The 19,683-nt window shown below is 47.2% G+C and overlaps 2 protein-coding genes across 12 annotated transcripts in view; both read left to right on the forward strand.

The window, feature by feature from the left end:
* Positions 1-11,179, forward strand: part of LOC138846279 (leucine-rich repeat-containing protein 37A3-like) — a 38,571-nt gene extending 27,392 nt beyond the window's left edge. For all 11 annotated transcript variants that reach the window (XM_070061639.1, XM_070061640.1, XM_070061641.1 and 8 more), the window contains 2 exons: positions 7,982-8,100; positions 9,528-11,179. In XM_070061639.1, coding sequence (XP_069917740.1) covers positions 7,982-8,100; positions 9,528-9,943 — 535 coding nt within the window. In that variant the 3' untranslated portion in view covers positions 9,944-11,179. The remainder of the gene's footprint in view (positions 1-7,981; positions 8,101-9,527) is intronic.
* A 799-nt stretch (positions 11,180-11,978) lies between these two features.
* Positions 11,979-15,018, forward strand: LOC138845931 (leucine-rich repeat-containing protein 37A-like). The gene is made up of 3 exons (XM_070059982.1): positions 11,979-12,201; positions 12,586-13,700; positions 14,983-15,018. The coding sequence occupies exons 1-3, from the start codon at positions 11,979-11,981 to the stop codon at positions 15,016-15,018; spliced, it is 1,374 nt and encodes a 457-aa protein (XP_069916083.1).
* The last annotated feature ends 4,665 nt before the right edge of the window (positions 15,019-19,683 follow it).

Genomic DNA, 19,683 nt, shown 5'->3' on the forward strand with positions numbered 1-19,683 from the left:
TCTACCTATTGCTGAGTAATATTCCAATTGTGTAGTTACACCAGTTTATCCATTTCATCAGCTTATAGAACTGTGTTTTCCAACTTTTTGCAATTATAAATAAAGCCACTAACAGCACTCACATGCAGGTCTGTAAATGAATATGTGGCTTCATCTCTTTGGTGTAAAGATCTAGGGGTAGGACAGTTCATTACCTACTAAGTGTATATTGAACTGTTTAACACACAGCTAAACTGTTTGCCAAGTAGCTGCTGCAGTCTGCACTCTCACCAACAATGTTCGAGAGTGGCAGTTGCAACATGTGTTGTCCCAGTCCTCAGGTTTCAACTTTAACAAAAATTTAGAAACTGGATGTTGTGGCACAGCATTAAGATACCACTTGGGGGGCTGGCACCATGGCTCACTTGGCTAATCCTCCGCCTGTGGTACTGGCATCCCATATGGGCGCTGGGTTCTAGTCCCGGCTGCTCCTCTTCCAGTCCAGCTCTCTGCTGTGGCCCGCGAAGGCAGTGGAGGATGGCCCAAGTGCTTGGACCCTGCACCCGCATGGGAGACCAGGAGGAAGCACCTGGCTCCTGGCTTCAGTTTGGCGCAGCTCCAGCCATAGCGGCCATTTGGGGGGTGATTGGGAGGTGAGCCAACGGAAGGAAGACCTTTCTCTCTGTGTCTCTCACTGTCTAACTCTACCTGTCAAATAAATAAATAAATAAGATACCACTTGGGATGCCTACATCCCGTATCAGAGTGCCAAGTTTGAGTCCCAGCTACTCTGCTTCCAGCTAATGTGCACCCTGGGAGGTAGCCGATGGTAACTCGAGTATTCTGGTCTCTGCCACCCATGTAGGAGACCCACACACTGAGACCTATATCCTTGGCATAGTCCTGGCCCAACCCTGGCTGTTATCAGCATTTGGGGAAGTGAACCAGCAGATGGAAGGTCAATCTTTCTCTCTCTCTCTCTTTCTCTCTCTCGTTCTTTCAAATAAGTTAAAAAACAAAACTTTTTTAATGTAGCTTTTCTGCTAGTAGATATATAGTGGAATCTCTATTTTTTTTTAGTATTTAAAAATAGTTACTTGAGAGTCAATCAGTTCTCTCACCAAATGCCCACCATGACCAGCACTGGGCTGAAGCTGGAGTTGAAGGCTGGGAATTCAACCAAGACCTCCCATGTAGGTGGCAGGAACCCCAATTTCTCAAGCCCAAGAAAGGCAGGAGAACTATATTAGCAGGAAGCTGGAATCAGGAACCAGAGAGAAGAATCAAATGCAAGTGCTCAAATGTGGGACTCAGTCATCCTAACGCTGGCACCTTGGGTACACTCACTGCAGTTTAAACTTGCACTACTCTAATGACTGACGATACTGTTGTGCAAGTATCTTTACCAAGTGTCTATTCAAATCTGTTCCCATGTAGTAATTTGATGTTAATCTTAGGGAGGTTTTTTTTTTTTTTTTTTGACAGGCAGAGTGGACAGTGAGAGAGAGAGAAAGAGAGAAAGGTCTTCCTTTGCCGTTGGTTCACCCTCCAATGGCCGCCGAGGCTGGCGTGCTGCAGCCGGCGCACTGTGCTGATCCGAAGGCAGGAGCCAGGTGCTTCTCCTGGTCTCCCATGGGGTGCAGAGCCCAAGCACTTGGGACATCCTCCACTGCACACCCTGGCCAGAGCAGAGAGCTGGCCTGGAAGAGGGGCAACCGGGACAGAATCTGGTGCCCCGACCGGGACTAGAACCCAGTGTGCCGGCGCCGCTAGGTGGAGGATTAGTCTATTGAGTCGCAGCGCTGGCCGTGAGTTATCCTTTCACTCTACTAAGTGTACCTTCTGAAGAGTAGAAGTTAATTTTTTAATGTTGCTGAGCCTATAGCAACTTTTTATCTTGTATGGTTTGTCCTTTTATTGTGCCTTTCCTAAAAAAATCATTCAAATAACCCATTGTCTAATCTAAAGTTACAGAGATTTTTTCCTGTTTTCTTGTAGAAACTGTAGAGTTACATTTAGGTCCATGATCCTTTCTAGTTAATTTTCATGCAGAGTTTGAAGTATCTCAAGTTTTGAAGTTTTAAAAAGGATTTCCTTAGAGCCCTATTCTGACATTTTACCATAAACTCACTGCAACTTCCATTGTGACCTCCCCCCTGCCAATTGGACAAGCTAAACAGAAACTATGATAAGGCTAGTCAAGCGGACTCCACAAGATAAGAATGGGGAAAGGCCTCTCATAGCATACCCTGCCCTAATCACTTCTGTCAGATCACCTCCTTGACTAACTTCCCACATCATCAAATCCATTGGTTTCTGCTCTAGCCTCCTCTTCCTCAACCTTGGGCAGCATCTGCCACAGTGGATCCTCCCAGGTCAGTGAGAGGCCTTCCTCTCCAAAGAGTCAAAGCTCTCATCATCAACAAGCTTTCTCAGTTAGCCAAGGCTGTGGTGTTCTAGCTGCTTTTTTCATACTTGACCATCAGTGGACAGGAAAAGTGCTAGCATTTTCTGGAGCCATGTGCAACCAAGGCTATAAAAACCTGAAAGCAATTGTTACACTGGAGTTCATTATTGGAAGTCCTCAGGAGTTTAGACAAAGCAGGCCAGCTCACTTGTGTCATGACTCATAAGTGATGGTCCTTAATGCATTCTTAAAGACTTACTTATTTATTTGAAAGGCAGAAATACAGAGAGAGAGAAAGATCTTCCATCTGCTGGTTCCTAGCTCAAAAGACCACAACAGCCTGGGCTTGGCCAGGCCAAAGTCAGGCGTCGGAGCTTATTCTGACTCATGTGGGAGCAGGAGCCCAAGCACTTGGGCCATCCTCTGCTGCTTTCCCAAGTGCATTAGCAGGGAGGTGGATCAGAAGCAGAGCAGCTGGGACTTGAACCCGTGCCTATAAGGGATGCTGACACTGCAGGTGAAGGCTTAACCTGCTACACCACAGCGCTGGCCCCTTTATAGCATATTAATGTGCAATGGTCTTATCTAGTAAGAATAAGCTATACCTCAGGTCATTAGCAATTTCAAAAGATTTTCCAATATTTTTTTAAGATTTTATTTATTTATTTGACAGATAGAGTTATAGACAGTGAGAGAGAGACACTACCCAAATGGCCACAATGGCCGGAGCTGCACTGATCGAAGCCAGGAGCCAGGTGCTTCTTCCCAGTCTCCCATGCAGGTGCAGGGGCCCAAGGACTTGGGCCATCTTCCACTGCTTTCCCAGGCCACAGCAGAGAGCTGGATCAGAAGCAGAGCAGCTGGGACTAGAACCAGCGCCCATATGGGATGCTGGCACCACAGGTGAAGGATTAACCTACTGTGCCATGGTGCCGGCCCAGATTTGCCAATATTTTTAAAAATAATGATTTGGGGCCCAGCACTGGTGTTGTGGCATAAGGTGAAGTTGTCTGTGATGCTGGCATCCCATATGGGAGTGCCAGTTCAAGTCCCAGCTGCTCCACTTCCCATCCAGCTCCTTGCTAATGAACCTGGGAAAGCAGCACAGGATGACCAAAGTGCTTGCCCCCTGCCACCCAGGAGAGACCTGAATATAGTTCCTGGCTCCTGGATCCTGGCTCCTGACTTCAACCCAGCCCAGCCCCAGCTGCGGTGGCCATTTGGGGCATGAACCAGTGGCTGGAAGATTTATTCACATTGGCCTTAGAAAGATAAATTGAGGTACATGTTGTAAAACAACTGATTTGAATGCCTCAAAAATCCCAATGCCATGAAACACTGCAAAAAAGGAACAGTTCTAAACTGAAGAAAATTAAAGAGCCATGAAAATAAAATGCAGTGCCTGATTTAAAAGTAGCCAAGACATGTTTGGGACAACTGAGAGCACCTGCATGTGGACCACAATAGACGGTGATGTTAATGTTAAAGCTGACTGGGTGATAATAGTGTTGTGGATATGCAGGAGAATGCCTTTGTTCTTAGGAGACGCAGACTTCAGGTTTAGCAAGAAAAGGTCATCATATCTACAGCTCATTCTCAAATGGTTTGTCCAAGAAGTGCATAGAGACACACACGTGGAAAGTGAATGTGGCAAAATGTTAGCAACAGTTGAATCTAAGTGAAAGAACATGTAAACTCATGACACCAATCTTTCGGATATTTTTGTAGGCTTGAAAATTTTCAAAATACGAAGTTAGGGGTAGAAAGGACTTAACGAAAATTTCCTGTTAGAATTGAAGTCTAGTAAAACACTAGCTTAGCATTCTGAGTGCATTCTTTCTATATGAAGCTTTCTCTGGACCCAAAGAAGTAACATTAGTCATCTGTAACAACTCAACCATTGGTTATTCTATTGGTTAGAAAGAGCCTGGCCCACTAAGTGTATCCAGTGTTAATCTAAACTCTATACATTGTGCCCCCAACCCACAGCCTTCGTGTTTCCATGAAACACAGGTTCTGTTTGCCTAATAAAGTCATCCTTTTGCCTCAGAGAAGGCCCCCAAACAACCCAAGGTGGGAGAGCATCAGTACTGTGCAGGTAGTGGTTTGCAAGTGAATAACTAGAGTGGCTAACTTGTGTTGCACACTCACACGTGTCAGGCACATTTCAAGTGCTGATTCATTTGGTCCTCACATCTCATTAGAGGTAGGTGCTATCAGAATGAGGTGGCTGAGAAACAGAGTCTAAGCCATTTGCCCAAGATCATATTATTAGCAGAGCTAAGATGTGAACCTAATCTGGTGATGGAATTTGTACTCCTAATCACTACATTATACTGCTTAAGTATAATATTGAGGACTCACTCCTATTAAACAGGCTGTTTTTATCTCCCTGAAACAGCCTCCAATAATTCTTTTTTTTTTTTTTTGGACAGGCAGAGTGGACATTGAGAGAGAGAGAAAGGTCTTCTTTTTGCCGTTGGTTCACCCTCCAATGGCCGCCACTCCCTGGCCACAGCAGAGAGCTGGCCTGCAAGAGGGGCAATTGGGACAGAATCCGGCGCCCGGACTGGGACTAGAACCCGGTGTGCCGGCGCCGCTAGGTGGAGGATTAGCCTATTGAGCTGTGGCTCCGGCTCAATAATTCCTTTTTTTTTTTTTTGACAGGCAGAGTGGACAGTGAGAGAGAGAGAGACAGAGAGAAAGGTCTTCCTTTGCCGTTGGTTCACAATCCAATGGCCGCCACAGCCGGCGCGCTGTGGCCTGCTCCGAAGGCAGGAGCCAGGTGCTTATCCTGGTCTCCTGTGGGGTGCAGGGCCCAAGGACTTGGGCCATCCTCCACTGCACTCCCTGACCATAGCAGAGAGCTGGCCTGGAAGAGGGGCAACCGGGACAGAATCCGGTGCCCTGACCGGGACTAGAACCCGGTGTGCCGGCGCCGCCAGGTGGAGGATTAGCCTAGTGAGCCGCGGCGCCGGCTCCGGCTCAATAATTCTTAATAAGATAACCAACTAGCTTTGTTAGCGTTTTTGCCAATTTTATTTTAAAAATACTCAAACCTACTAGGGACAGGCCTTGTGGCACAGCAAGGTAACTCACCACGTGTGATGCCGGCACTCCATATTGGAATGTCAGTTTGAATCCCAGCTACTCCACTCGGCTTTTGTGGCCATTTGGAGAGTGAAAAATAATAATAAATAATAACATAAATAAATAAATATTTTTAAAAATAATTCAATCCCCCAAGAAAAGTAAAGAATAGTACAAAAAGTACACCGAGAACCCAGGCACTGCCATACAGGATGTGGGTATCACAAGCAGCATACTTCTCATGTGGACTCAATCATTAGCCTTCCTTCCCTCCTCTGCTCCCTCACTCCCACCCCTCCCCCTTCCTCCTCCTCTCTCTTGCTTCCTCCCTTCCTTCTTTCCTCTGAGCAGTTTCATAGTAGTTCCAGAGATGAAGAAATAATAGACACAGTGGACCACCTATGTGGATAGATGTATATACCATAGGCCATGACCACAGCAAAATACCCGCCACCTCAACTTGTGCTTTTTTTTATCATTCTTCCCTTCCATCCCTCCTTGCGCTCCCCAATCCAATTTCCATGTAACCTTGACCTTCTTACTGTTACTATGGGCTATTATGCATGTTCTACACGTTTATAGAAATGGAACCACAAACAGTATGCACTGTTTTCTAACCAGTTTTTGTCACTCAACATGATTAAGACACTCTTGTTGTTGTGTGTACCAAGAGTTAATTTCCTTTTATTGCTGAATAGCATTTCATTATATGAACCTACCATAGTTTATCTATTCACCTATTTGTGAACACTTAGGTTGTTCCAGTTTGGGGGTATTAGAAATTAAGCTGTTTGCACTTACGCCCCATGTAGGACCTCTGTTAATGAGCTGTACTATGAGAATTAACTGCAAAACTTGTTCTCAAACAGTACTTTTTATGTTGTGGGGTGGGGGGTTGGTGCAAAGTGTTGAAATCTTTACTTAGTATAGAGTTGCTCTTTTGTATATAAAGTCAATCAAAAGTGAATCTTAATGAAGAATGGGATGGGAGAGGGAGTAGGAGGTAGGACGGGAGTGGGGGTGGGAGGGCAGGTATGGAGGAAAAAACACTATATTCCTAAAGTTGTACCTATGAAATTGGCATTCATTACATAAAAGCTTTAAAAAATAAAACAAATAAAAATTAAACTGTTTACGATGGCAGGCATTTGGTGCAGCCGTTAAGCCACTACCTGGGATACTCCAATCCCACATCAGAATGCCTGGATCCAAGTCCCGGCTCTGCTCCACCCTAGCTTCCTGCTAACATGTACCCTGGAAGGCAGTGGGTGATGCCCCAAGGACTTGAGTTCTTGCTCCTCACATGGAAAACCAAACTAGTTTCTGAGCTCCTGGCTTTGGCCTGGCCCAGCCCTGCATGTCGCAGACATTTGGGGAGTAAACTACCTAATGAAAACATGTGGTCGGCACTGTGGCTCAATAGGCTAATCTTCCGCCTTGCGGCGCTGGCACACTGGGTTCTAGTCCCGGTCGGGGCGCCGGATTCTGTCCCGGTTGCCCCTCTTCCAGGCCAGCTCTCTGGTATGGCCCGGGAGTGCAGTGGAGGATGGCCCAAGTCCTTGGGCCCTGCACCCGCATGGGAGACCAGGAAAAGCACCTGGCTTCTGGCTTTGGATCAGCGCGATGCGCCGGCCACGGCGGCCATTGGAGGGTGAACCAATGGCAAAAGGAAGACCTTTCTCTCTGTCTCTGTCTCTCACTGTCCACTCTGCCTGTCAAAAAGAAAAAAAAAGAAAAGATGTGTTTGTGTGTGTTTCTCTCTCTTCCTTCCACAGAAACTTTCGAAATGATAAATTTGAAAAAAATATAATGAAAATAGACTGACAGTTTCTTAAAAACACACACCTACCATAAGTTGCAGTCTTTCCATTTCTGGGTATTTAGGGAAGCACCACCTGACACATCCCAGGGCACTCCCTGGCAGGAAACAGGGATCAGAAATGGAGCCAGGCACTCCAGAAGGGGATGTGCTTGTCCCAAGCAGCATCTTCATGGCTGAGCTAAACACCTGCCTGTTCAAATTACTTTCACTCACCCATCAGTGAGCGAGTGTTCCTTTTTCTCCACATCTTTTCCAACAATTACTGCAGTCAGTCATTTTTCTGGGACCAGAGTAGTTTCTAATAGTGAACACTTCCAACAGGGATGGAGAAGAGTACTCCAGAGGTTGGGGGAAGTCCTCCTGTGCACTCCCAACCCACAATGAGACTTGTGAACTGGAAGGAGACACCCCTGAGTCAAACGACAGATCCATGGTGCCCAATGCTCACCCTGTTGACTTTATTTTGGATACACCACACCCACTTCCATGCCTATGCCTCCTTGGGCCACCTCTCCCTCCTTCCTTTATTCTCATATTCAAGACCAACAATTGGCCACCAGGCTCCTACCCAAATGTCCTGGCCACATACCTCAAGAACTCCTTTGCTGGCACCTTGGCTCACCTGTTTGACCCACCCAAGGAACCCCTTTACAGGTAACTTAATTCTCTGTCTCTATTCATAGGATCTTACCCAGCCATATGGCCTGCTGCCTCTGCCAATTTAAACATACTATCGAGGTTGTCTGCAACACCGTCAAGCTTCACTGTGACAATGAATGCCTGCCAAATACGACACATTGCCGTGAGTCGGAACTTCCTGAGGATCTTTTTTTTTAATATTTATTTGTTTTAAATTTCTTATTTTAAAATTTTAGGGTCAAGTTTAAAGTAACAATGTAATTAATTGCTGAATTTTTATTCATTCATTCAGATTTAAACTCCCTAAATTGCTACACTGCTCCCTTGCTGAAAGTCAGGTTCGCAATCACCGCTATGTAATTTAATAACATAGTTACCGCTATGTAATTTACATATGCAGAAAGGATCATGGAAAAGAGGTGGAAGGGGAAGGAAGCAATGTTGGGAACCACACACGTGGTGTTCTGTGCTCTTGGGTGCTTTGCTTTTCAATGATAACTCATTTGCACACAGTCTATAAACTGGTTTTCTATGTGTTGGGCCTCAAGGGCCCTCTGTCTTATAGAACAGGTCTACACTGCTCACCGCGGTTGTTTGTTTTTGCACTTGTATAAAAGAGTACAAGTGATGCTGTTTTATTTGGAGCCAGGGAGTTTCTGGTTCCATAACCAGAAATGGCTGCCTGGCTGCTCTGATGGAGTCGGAAGGCTCCTCCATGCACTTGTAGACTGTCCAACTCTGAACCTGCTCTGAGTCTCACGCTTTTCTATCCACAGAACACTCGGGTAATTTTAAGTATCCTTCTGTAGATGAGGGTTATTACCACTGATGTCGTGACTTCCAAAATGTGACCGCTTTCTTCCTTAGACAGCTTGAATTCGGATCTCAGTCAGGGATCTGAGGCATTAGCACAGTGATAACTGTATACCCATCTACACAGTGTTGCTCACCTTCCAGACCAGTTTCCTACCAATTATATTATTCCCTTCATCTCAAGAGGTGAGAAGGACAAGCATTGTTAATCTCCCTTTACAAGGGTGGGAAAGAACACACTGAGGTGAGGAGCAAGGCCCCTTGGCTTGACCACCTCTGCCCTCACTCCCCTTACATGCCTATCTCTTGCCATGGACACCTGTGATGGTAGCAAGAACACAGGGCCACAGGGAGGGAGGGAGGGAAGGAGGAAGCCTGTGCTCCCTCAGCATGAGGCAGGACTGTAGAATGATGTGGCTGAGAAGCAGGGGCAGAGCCACAGAAGGGGCAGCTGGGTGGGGCCATTTGTCCTCCAGCCTTATTCTAAGCCTGGAGTGGTTGGTCATTGGAAACCAATGAAATAATACTGATCATAGTTACTGCTTTTTAACACTGCGAACTCTTTGAATGCCACTCTCAAAAATATCTTTTTCTCCTTTGTTGTTGCCATTTCATAGGTTTGAGTTTGGTTTTACTTTTCTCTCTAAAGTCTCAATGGTGCCCCAAATATTGGATTTGACTCCTAATTTAATTGATCAGAGTGTAGGGCTGTGGACTGACATAAAGCTGTCCCATCAGTCTTCTGTGCCAAAAAGCAGTCTCTTCTTTTTTTGACAGTTGAAGAAGCATCTATAGGGAACCCAAAGGGGGCATTCATGAAGATATTGCAAGCCCGGAAGAACAACACCAGCAAGCAGCTGACTATTGAGCCAGGGAACCCAGTATCAGAGAGAAACAGCATGGACTTCCCAGGCCGCATGAGTGAACAGCGGGACCTCAACGATGAAAGTGATGTTATTAGTGCACTGAATTATATATTGCCTTATTTCTCAGAGGAAAATCTACAAAATGTAGAATCAACATTATTACCATTCATTACACTGCTTTTTTCAAATGTGCAAGATAGAGATAAGTCCCTGAGCTACGTGAAAACCCACATAAGAAGGCCCTCTCATCCTTACAGAAATAAGTTGAGAAAGCTCTATTTTCTGGAGAATTTGTTACATGAAGTAATTCAAGAAAAAAATCGATAAGGTTAAGAAGGAAGAAAAGGCCATGCTTATGCAGCCTATCCTGTTAGGTCATCAATTTAACCCTCAAATCCTCCAAAAGAAATCAGAAACTGCCCCGTCACAGGAGAACAGCCTGGCAACCATGCCAAGTGTGGGGTACAGGCTGCAGAGAGTGAAAAAAGTCATCAAGGGGCCAAAGGGCTTACGGGAAAGGCACCTCCAGGAGATGAGGAAGAGCCTCGGGAGGAGACGGGGCACCTGGCCCTTTGCGGAGAGCATTGGGGGAAGAAGGCTTGGGAGAGCAGGCTCCAGGGAGCTGAAGGAGCTTCAAGTGGCTCAGAGGCCCAGGCAGGTGGCCGGAAACTCCTTGCACACGGAGCCCTTGCTCACAAAGGAACGTGAGGCTGCAGCCTCCTCTTTCCTGAAGAAACACATCCTGGGCAGGCCTTCTACCTCCCCTGCAAAATCTCTCTCTGAGATCAACAACAAAGGAGGACTTAACCTACACCATTTTTGTCTTAGAAGATGCCAATGCTAGAGCCAAAAATAAGGCGGCAGGGAAACCAATCTGGCATTCCAGACAGAATTACCGCTTTCATAAAACTTGCTCTCACCTGGTCCTCCGAACCCCCAAGGCCAAACTGAGTCGAAAGTTCAGAAGGAAAAATTCCCTCAACAGGCTGACGGCTGGGAAGAGGCCTCCGTTCCCTGCACTGCGGAGTCTCATAAACTCCCCCTCCGGAGAGGCTTTCTCATCCCCTGGAGGCCTGCATTCTCAGGGGAGTCCTCCTCTGAGAGAACCTTCTATAGAAGACACTAGGGAGGAAAACCATTCCGGAGGGCGTGTTTTCGAAGAAAATGTTTTGACAGAAAACACCACTGCACATGAAGAAACGCTCCCTGGCGACAAAATGCACACAGATCCTTCAGCTACAGATTCTGCTGGGACCGAGTTCGACCTAATGCCGACTGTGGACCAAACCAAGGAAACACAGTGGGAATACCCCAGCGAGGGCACTGAAGCCCCACCACGCCCGCAGGCTTCACCTACCCCGTGATGCTGTCCCAGGGGCAACAGTTTGAAATTCAGCTGAATCAGCAGCTACAGTCCCTCATCCCCAACACGGACATGAAAAAGCTCATTTCTCACGTCATCCGCACTCTGAAAATGGACTGCTCTGAGGCCCAGGTGCAACTGCCCTGTGCCAAGCTCATCTCCAAAACAGGCATCCTGATGAAGCTCCTCAGTGAGCAGCAGGAAGAAAAGATAGCCAAGGAAGAATGGGACGCAGAGCAGTGGAGGACCGAGACCTATATCAATGAGAGTACAGAAGCCCCGAGTGGACAGAAAGAGCAGGAGTCGAGTAAGGTGAGGACAGGAGACCTGCACTTTCCCATCACTTAGGAGACCCCACGCGGGAAGACCAGGGGCTCCCAGTCCAGATCCCTTGGCTCTCTGAGCCCTGGTCTTCCCACTCCTTGAATGTCCCACCTGAATCGCCTGACTCGCTCACACCCATGGCAGACCCTGGCGGCTTTGATGACCTGGGGTCTTCTGCTCCCTCCCGGGTGCTGACCTCGCCTCAAGAGTCCACTGTGAGTTTGCTTCCTTTTTCTGGAACTGCCCCCAGAGCCAGAACAGCTTGCTGGTCCTGGTCCGTACCAGTATTTCAATAGGCTGACTCGACAACAGAGGCTACCAGAGGCCATTCCCGTGCTAGACGGGGATCAGGATCAGCCTCCGGCTCTGCCTCCTCGACTGGAAGGAAATGCTCACCAGTCATTGGAAGCACTCGTTCCGCCTCTAGACAGTCAGAGTTCACAAGGAAACAAGTTGATTGTTTCACCCCTGACCCCCAAGAAAGATCTAGCTCGGCGTCGACAGCTTCCTAAGGTTGGTGTTGGAACTCCAGACAAAGCGGCCAAGCTTCAGGGTCAAAATCAAGTTTTGCCGGCTGACTATGGGGTCTATCCTGGTGGTTTTCCTACAGAATCCCAGGAGAACCCAGGAGAACCTGCACAGCCCTCTGAGCAGGCTGAACCATCTCAATTCCTGATGGAAGGCCAGACTCAAAATCCAGAGACTCAGGAGCCCATCCAATCCTCCTCTGCACAGCAAGAAGAACAAGTTCCGCCTCCACAGCCCGTTGAACCAGATGAACTTTCTTCACCCCAGCAAGAGGGCCCAGGTGCAGACCTGCAGCAGCCCGAGGAAGAAGCATCTCCATTGCAGCAGGAGGCCCCCGCTCAGAATCCATTTGCTACTGCAGAAGTAGCAGGTCAGGCATCAGTGTATCACGATCCTAACACTCCATCCTCACCTCAGATTGTAGCTCTCCAAGCAAACTTCCCCAGCGTCACACTGAAACCTGCAGACACGGAGCTGACAGAAGCCTCAGGGGCAGGTGAGGAAGTTCAGTCTACTCCAAGCACGGAGCAGGCTCCAGCTCAGCCTCTGGGGCATGCTGAGGGAGTGGGACTCCCCTCAGCCCAACAAGAGGCCCCAGTGCAGACTCCGGAATTCCCTGGGAGGGTGGAATCTTGGACTCAAGAGGGTCTAGCTCAGACCTCAGATCTCCCTGAGGAGACTGGACCTTTCTCTACCCAAAACGATGCCACAGCTCAGCCCTCAGAGTATGCTGAGGAAGTCAGCCCATCTGTAGGTCAGCAGGGGGCCCCAGCTCAGCCTCCAGGCCTGCCTGTGAACACTGAATATTCCTCCAGCAATCAGGAGCAGCCTGCTCAGCCTTCTGAGTCTCCAGAGATCGAACCTTCTAGAAGCCAACTGGAAGCCCCGGAGAAGCCTTCGGCACTCCCTGTGGAAGTCAAATCTCCAGTACAGCAAGATCCCCGAGCTCAAGCGCTAGAATCTCCTGAAGAGACTATCATAGCTCAGACTCCACAGATTCAGAAGGGGACGGACTGGTCTCCAGATCAGAATCAAGTTCACCGTTATAACCTGCCCAATGTTACCATCAAGCCTGCAGATGTGGCGCTGACCATAACTCTGGAGCCCACCATGGAGCGGGACTCTTCTCCAGCGCAGCAGGAGGGCTCTGCTCAGACTCCGGGCCCTTCTGTGGAGACAGAACCCTATATTAGTGATCAGGAGCAGCCCACTCAGTATGTTGAGTCTTCTGTAGAGAACAAACCCTCTCCAGCCCAGCAGGAGACCCCATATCAAACTCTGGGCCCTTCCCTGGAGACAGAAGCTTCTCCAGCCCAGCAGGAACCCCCAGAGCCGACTCCGGTCCCTTCTGCAGAGACGGAACCTTCCCCATTCCAGCAGGCACCCAGAGCTCACACTGCACGCCCTTCCGTGGAGGCAGAACCTTCTCCCCGTGAACAGGAGCAGATAGCTCAGTATGCGGAGGCTCTGGTGGAGACTCAGCCTCCTCCAGGCCCTCCCGTGGAGACAGAGCCTTCTCTCAGAGAACAGCAGCAGATTGCTCAGTACGCGGAGGCCCTGGTGGAGACTCAAGCTCCTCCAGGCCAGCTGGAGGCCCTAGCTCTGACTCCAGTCCCTCCTATGGAGACCGAACCTTATATCAGTGAGCAGGAGCAACCAAGGCGGCCCTCTGAGTCTTCTGAGGAGGTTGAATCTTCTGGAAAGAAGACAGAAGTCCCAGCCCAGCCTCCAAGTCATCACACAGTGACCATTTTACCTCCCGGTCACCATCAAGTTCAGCAGTACGACTTGCCCAATGTGACTACTAAACCTCCAGACCTGCAGCTGACCCTAACACCAAAACCTGCAGCAGAAGTGGAAACATTTCCAGTCAGCCACGAGGTCACAACAACTCAGGCCTCAGTCCCAGCTCTGCCTCCAACGCCTCTTGAAGAGGTTGAACCACTGCCAATTCAATCTCCAGAAGTTATGCAGGATGAGAAACCCTCTATGACCCAGCAGGAGGAAACAGCTGAAATTTTACAGGCCCCCGAAGAGGCTGCACCTTCTCCAATCCATCAGGAAGCCCAAGCTCACGCCTCAGTGTTCCCTACGGAGCATGAGCCTTTGAAAGACCAGGAGGCAGACACAGCTCAGCAGCCAAAGCCCCCAGAAGAGGATGAGCACTCCCCACTTCCAGGGGTCCCAGCTCAGCCTGAACAACTGAAGAAACCTTCACCAAGCCAGCAGGGGATTTCCGTTCCACCTCTAGAGCGCCCCGTGAGTGCTTACCAATTACCACTCCAACAGGGAAACACAAACCAGCCTTCAGATATCTTCCCAGAGATGAGTGATGCTATCCCAATGAATATGACATTTTCACCTCATATTCCAGAAGAAATACTCAGAACTCAGCATTTAAGGATGTCTAAAACCAAACCAAAACATGTGGATATTGACCTTACCAGAACCCTAAAGCCCACTCCAGAAGTTTATCCTTACTGGAGTCAGCAGGAAGGACCTGCCCAGCCTACAGTTCCCACCAAGCAAGTTGAATTTTCTCCAACCCAGCTTGGGCCTCCTCTTGCCAAGCCTCCAGCACTGCCTGAAAAGATGGAACTTTCTCCAGCTGAGCCTCTAGAGCCCCTCAAGAATGCAGAACAAGCTCCAGTGCAAAATGTAGCCCCAGCCAAGCCACAAGACTTCCCTGACACTCAATCATCTGTAACCCAGCAGGAGCTTCAAACTCAGCAACCAAACCTGACCAAAGTCACAGGTCAACCTTTGGATGTGGAACTCACCATAACTACACAACCTGGAATGGAAGGCGGACTTTCTCCAATCATGCAGGAGGCCCCAGTTCAGCTTCCAGGGCCATCTAAGGAAGGTATAGCTCAACCCCCAGGATATCAGGGGGTGACAGTTCCAACACCAGCTCAGGATCAAGCTCCGTTTCCAAAATCACCCCGCGTCACATTTCAACCTTTTGATCTGGCACTTACAATAACTCCACAGCCCATTACAGAGGCTGAACTTGCCATAAATGTGCAGGAGACTCCACCTAAAGAATCTGTAGCTCAGCCACCAGTGCCTCATGAGGGTCAAAATCAACCTCCACTATCACCCAGTGTCACAAATCAACCTTTAGACCTGGCACTTACCATTACTACAGAACCTACTACAGAGGCTGAGCATCCTGCAGACCTGAGCAAGACTACAGCTCCATCTCCAAACCTGACTCCAGTCACAACTCAACATCTGGACCTGGGACTTACCATAACTCCAGAAACCAGCAGTATGGTGACTGAACCCTCTACAGACATGCAGGAGACCTCCAGTCAACCTCCCATGGAGGGTGTAACCCAATCTCCAATACATCAAGGGGTGACAGTTCCAACACTGGGTCATAATCAAGCTCAATATCCAACATTGCCTCACATCACAGTTCAGCCTTTGGACACAGTGCTTACCATAAATGCAAAGCGTACCAGGAAGGCTGAACATTCTACAGCCCTGAAGAAGACTAAAGTACCTCCTGTGCTCCATGAGGAGGTACTTTCACAACCAGACCAGGTTCAGGCTCAGCATCCAACCCTGACAGAAGTCACAGTTCAACCTTTTGATGTAGAACTTACCCTAACTCCAGAATCCCTTGTGGAGGGTGAACCACTCCCAACCATGCAGGAGACTTCAGGGCAGCCTCCAGGGCCACATAATGAAGTGGTCTATCAGCCTCCAGTTTATTATGAGATGGTAGTTCCAAAACCAAGTCAAGATCAAACTCCGCATCCAATGTCACCCAGTGGCACAGCTGAACCTTCGAAGTTAGAGTCAACCATAACTCAGGTACCCACTACACAGGATGAACATTCTACAGCCTTCAAGTCTATATCTCCTCCTCCTTATCCAATGTACCCTGAGGTGACATTTTCACCTCCAGTCCAGATTCAGACTCAGTATACAAACCTGCCTCAAGTCACAGTCAAGCCTCTGGACCTGGAAATTACCCAAACTCCACAACGTACTACAGAGGCTACACCTTCTACTACCATGCAAATGACCCTAACTCAGTCTACAGAGCCACTAAAGGAGCTCGTAACTCAGTCCCCAGGGGACAATGAGATGACAGTTCCAACAGCAGGTCAGCATCAAGCTCAGCACCCAACATCACCCAGTGTCATAGCTCAGCCTTCCAAGATGGAGCTAACCATAACTCTGGTACCCACTGCAAAAGCTGGCCATTCTCCATCCCTGAAGAAGACTACAGATCTACATCCAGGCCAGGTTCAGACTCAGCACTCAACCCTAACTGAAGTCACAGATCAACCCCTGAATGCGGCTGCCACCATAAATGTCTGTGAGCTCTGCACCTGCAAAGATGAGACACTTTCATGCACTGGCCTCAGCCCAGTGCAGAAGCTTCACAGAGTTCCTGTACCAGAGCCCAACAGCTACAATGGCACCTTCAGCATATTGTAAGAATCTCCCTTCCTCATGGTTCCCTACAGTCTGCCTGTCTTAGCAGCTTTTACCCAAGATCTTCTGAGCCCTCCTCAAGTCCCCACCTTATGTTGACTGTGTGTGTGTGTATGTGTGTGTTTTGGCAGACAGAGTAGGACAGTGAGAGACAGAGAGAAAGGTCTTCCTTTTTCCGTTGGTTCACCCCCAAGTGGCCACTTTGCTTGAGAGCTTTCCTGATCCTCCTTCTCTTATTCTCTTCTGTCTCTTCTACAGTCTCATGTGATTGCCCTTACTGCTTTTCCTGATTCATTATTTATTGACATTCACCATGTTATTACCTCATTGCTTTAATCCCACTCTTCAACACAGCCCTCATCCCGACTTATTAGAGATGATACAACAGATTTAAGGATAGATTCTGGAGCCAGGTTGCCTGGCTTTGAACACAGGTCTCCCAGTGATTAGCTTTGTGACTTTGGACAAGTTATTTAGCTTGGATTCAATATCCTCATCTGTAAAGCTGGCTTAAAGAATTGTGTGATGGATTGTAACAGAAAATAAAAATGCGTGACTCCACAGTCTTTCCCTGGATGACAGCGAGAATGATGGTGGTCTATAAGGCAGAAGCACAGCAGTCAGAAAGAAGAGCCCGTTAGTGGGAGATGTGTTCAGTGTTAGGCACTTTTTATTGATGAGCATAAAGTAACCCGAGAGGACATATCCACCAGGCAGGTGAGCATACAGGTATCTGTTTTATTGCTGCTCCTGCTTCCAGGAAAATGTGTACCTAAAACAAATAGGTTCATTGTTGCTGAGGAGTGAGGACAGAGTTAAAGCTAAGCACTCACAGCAATTCAAAGTTGAAGCTAAATATAAGTCATTTAACAGCTTCTTGTAAACAAGTATCGATTATGAGCACCTTTCCACTTTTTAAAAAGTGCACAGAATGTATGAACCCCCACACACCCTCATCATCCCCTGGTCCTCACTCTATTACCTGTAACCCAGGTGTGCGTCTTTCCTTCCAACCTCCTCTCTTTTTTTTTTTTTTTCCTATGGAGGTAATGCTTGGCTCCTGGCTCAGTGATCGGCATTTTACCCTATGCTGTATTCCAAAAGGCTTTCCACATCAGCACATTAGTCCCTCTGATTTTAAATTGTCTGTATCCATTCAGTACTTGGAAAGATTTCAGCAGAGGGCGCTTGGCCAAAGCACTAGTATACCTGCATAGGTTTTCATTATTCTTATTGGTGACAATACATTTTGCCCATTTTTTCTTGAATAATTTATCCTTTTCTCACTGATTTATAGAAGTCAGTGTAGACACCTGAGTTATTTTGGTGAAAATACTTAATATTCAAAGTGATTGACTGTCTTTACTGTCAAAGAGACTGGACAGAGACGAAGTTAAGCTTCTGAGAGGATGCTTCATTGTTTATGTCAGTGGCCCCTCATTATTTATTGAGTGAGCAAACTGGGAAGCAGAGAGCTACGGAACATAAAAGCACTGGTATTTATTAGAAAGCTGATAATATTTCTGTATTTCAATACTCCCCCATGAGGGTGCCATGATTTTTTTCCTCATTCTGTTCATTCTTTTCCAACCCATTCAAGGATGTGAACTGTGTTCCTTTACAGAAATTTCCAAGGAAACTCGATTTCTTTCATTGATGAAAATGTATGGAAAGCATACCGCTGGGCTGAGACACTGTGAGTACACGCTCCCAAACATGAATACACAAAACTAACTGCATTGTAAGAGCTTTCTTGTTCTACTATTTTGAGGTCAGTATGTCAGAAAAAGTATTCCCTCTCCATGTCACAATCAACATCTGTTGATTATAATTCTATGGTTGTTTTAACGAGGCACAGAATTTGAAATAAGAAACTACTTCTATTTATTTGCATTTTATCAGTAATACCATTACATTCTTAGTAGATAAAAAGTGATAGGGATAGTGAAGACCTTCATTGTGTCCTAACTCCCTACCTATGAGGTAATAATTACTGCTCTGAGTTTGGCATATATCCTTCCAAAAAATTACCTACAAACATATTTACATAGAGCATAATAGTTGTGTTGTGTGGTTTCTTTCTTTTTTTAACCTAAATAGTAACATCCTGCAACTTGGTTCTTTCACTTCATGGTTTCTTCTGGATTTCTTTCCCTCCTAGTACTCAGTCAGTTACCCTATTCATTTAACTCCTGCATGATATTCTATAGTATGGATGGCCATTTCACAGTTTACTTAATAATCCCTCTATTGATGGATTTTCGATTATGTCCACTTCTCATGTATTGCTGCAAGGAAAATCCTTGTGCACACTTGTGAACATGGACAAGCATTTTGCAAAATAGAAGTCTAGAAAGAAAATGGGGCAGCTAGCATTGTGGCATAGTGGGAAAAGCCTCCACCAGCCATGCCAGCATCCCATATGGGCGCTGGTTTGAGTCCTGGCTGCTCCACTTCTGATCCAGATCTCTGATATGGCCTGGGAAAGCAGTGGAAGATGGCCCAAGTGCTTGGGACCCCGCACCCATGTGGGAGACCTTGAAGAAGCTCCTGGCTCCTGGCTCCTGGCTTCGGATCAGCACAGCTCTGGCCATTGTGGCCAACTGGGGAGTGAGCCAGTGGATTGAAGACCTCTCTCTCTCTCTCTCTGCCTCTCTCTCTCTCTCTCTGCCTCTCCTTCTCTCTGTGTGTAACTTGACTTTCAAATAAATAAATAAATCTCAAAAAAAAAAAGAATGAAAATGGATGAAGACTACGGAAATAGGAAATTTTAATTGCCCTCAGAAAAGCTGTGCACACTTACTTACACTCCAGCTAACAGAATATAAGAACATTCATTTCCCTTCATCCTTTTTAAAAAGATGTATTTGTTTACTTGAACTATGGGAGTGGGGGGAGGGGGAGATGGAGCGAGAGCAAATGAGAGAGTGAGAGAAAGAGAGAATCTTCCATCCACTGCTTTATTCCCCAAATGCCCAAAACAGCCATGGCTGGGCCAGGCCAAAGCTAAGATCTAATACTTGATTCTGGGTCTCCCACAGGGATGACGAGGAATCAAGCACTTGGGCCATCATCTGCTGCCTCCTAGGTGCACTAGCAGGCATCTGGCTCAGAAGCAGAGGGCCCAAGACTTTAACCAGGCTCTCCAATATGGAATTTACGCTTCTCAAGTGACGGCTTAGCCTGCTATGCCCCAACACTGACTCTTCCCTTCACCTTTTCACCTCGGGATGCTCTTTGTCTTTTTGCTAATGTGACTGGCAAATAAAAGGGTTCCCAGCTGAATCTGGATTTCTCTGATTACTCATAAATTTAAATGTCTTTATATACTTATTGAACATCTATGTTTCGTTGAGGTTTTGTCCACTGTCCATTTGTTGAATTATCTTTTCCTTAC

Source organism: Oryctolagus cuniculus, chromosome 17 (genome assembly GCF_964237555.1).
Source record: "Oryctolagus cuniculus chromosome 17, mOryCun1.1, whole genome shotgun sequence".
Classification (NCBI taxonomy): domain Eukaryota; kingdom Metazoa; phylum Chordata; class Mammalia; order Lagomorpha; family Leporidae; genus Oryctolagus; species Oryctolagus cuniculus.

Excerpts from the sequence above, each read along its gene's own strand:
- LOC138845931 (XM_070059982.1), top strand. The coding sequence starts at position 11,979 with ATGGAAGGCCAGACTCAAAATCCAGAGACTCAGGAGCCCATCCAATCC. Across the intron at positions 12,202-12,585 it reads TGCTACTGCAGAAGTAGCAG|GTCAGCAGGGGGCCCCAGCT; the intron begins GTCAGGCATCAG and ends GCCCATCTGTAG. Across the intron at positions 13,701-14,982 it reads CAGAAGTGGAAACATTTCCA|AACCTACTACAGAGGCTGAG; the intron begins GTCAGCCACGAG and ends CCATTACTACAG.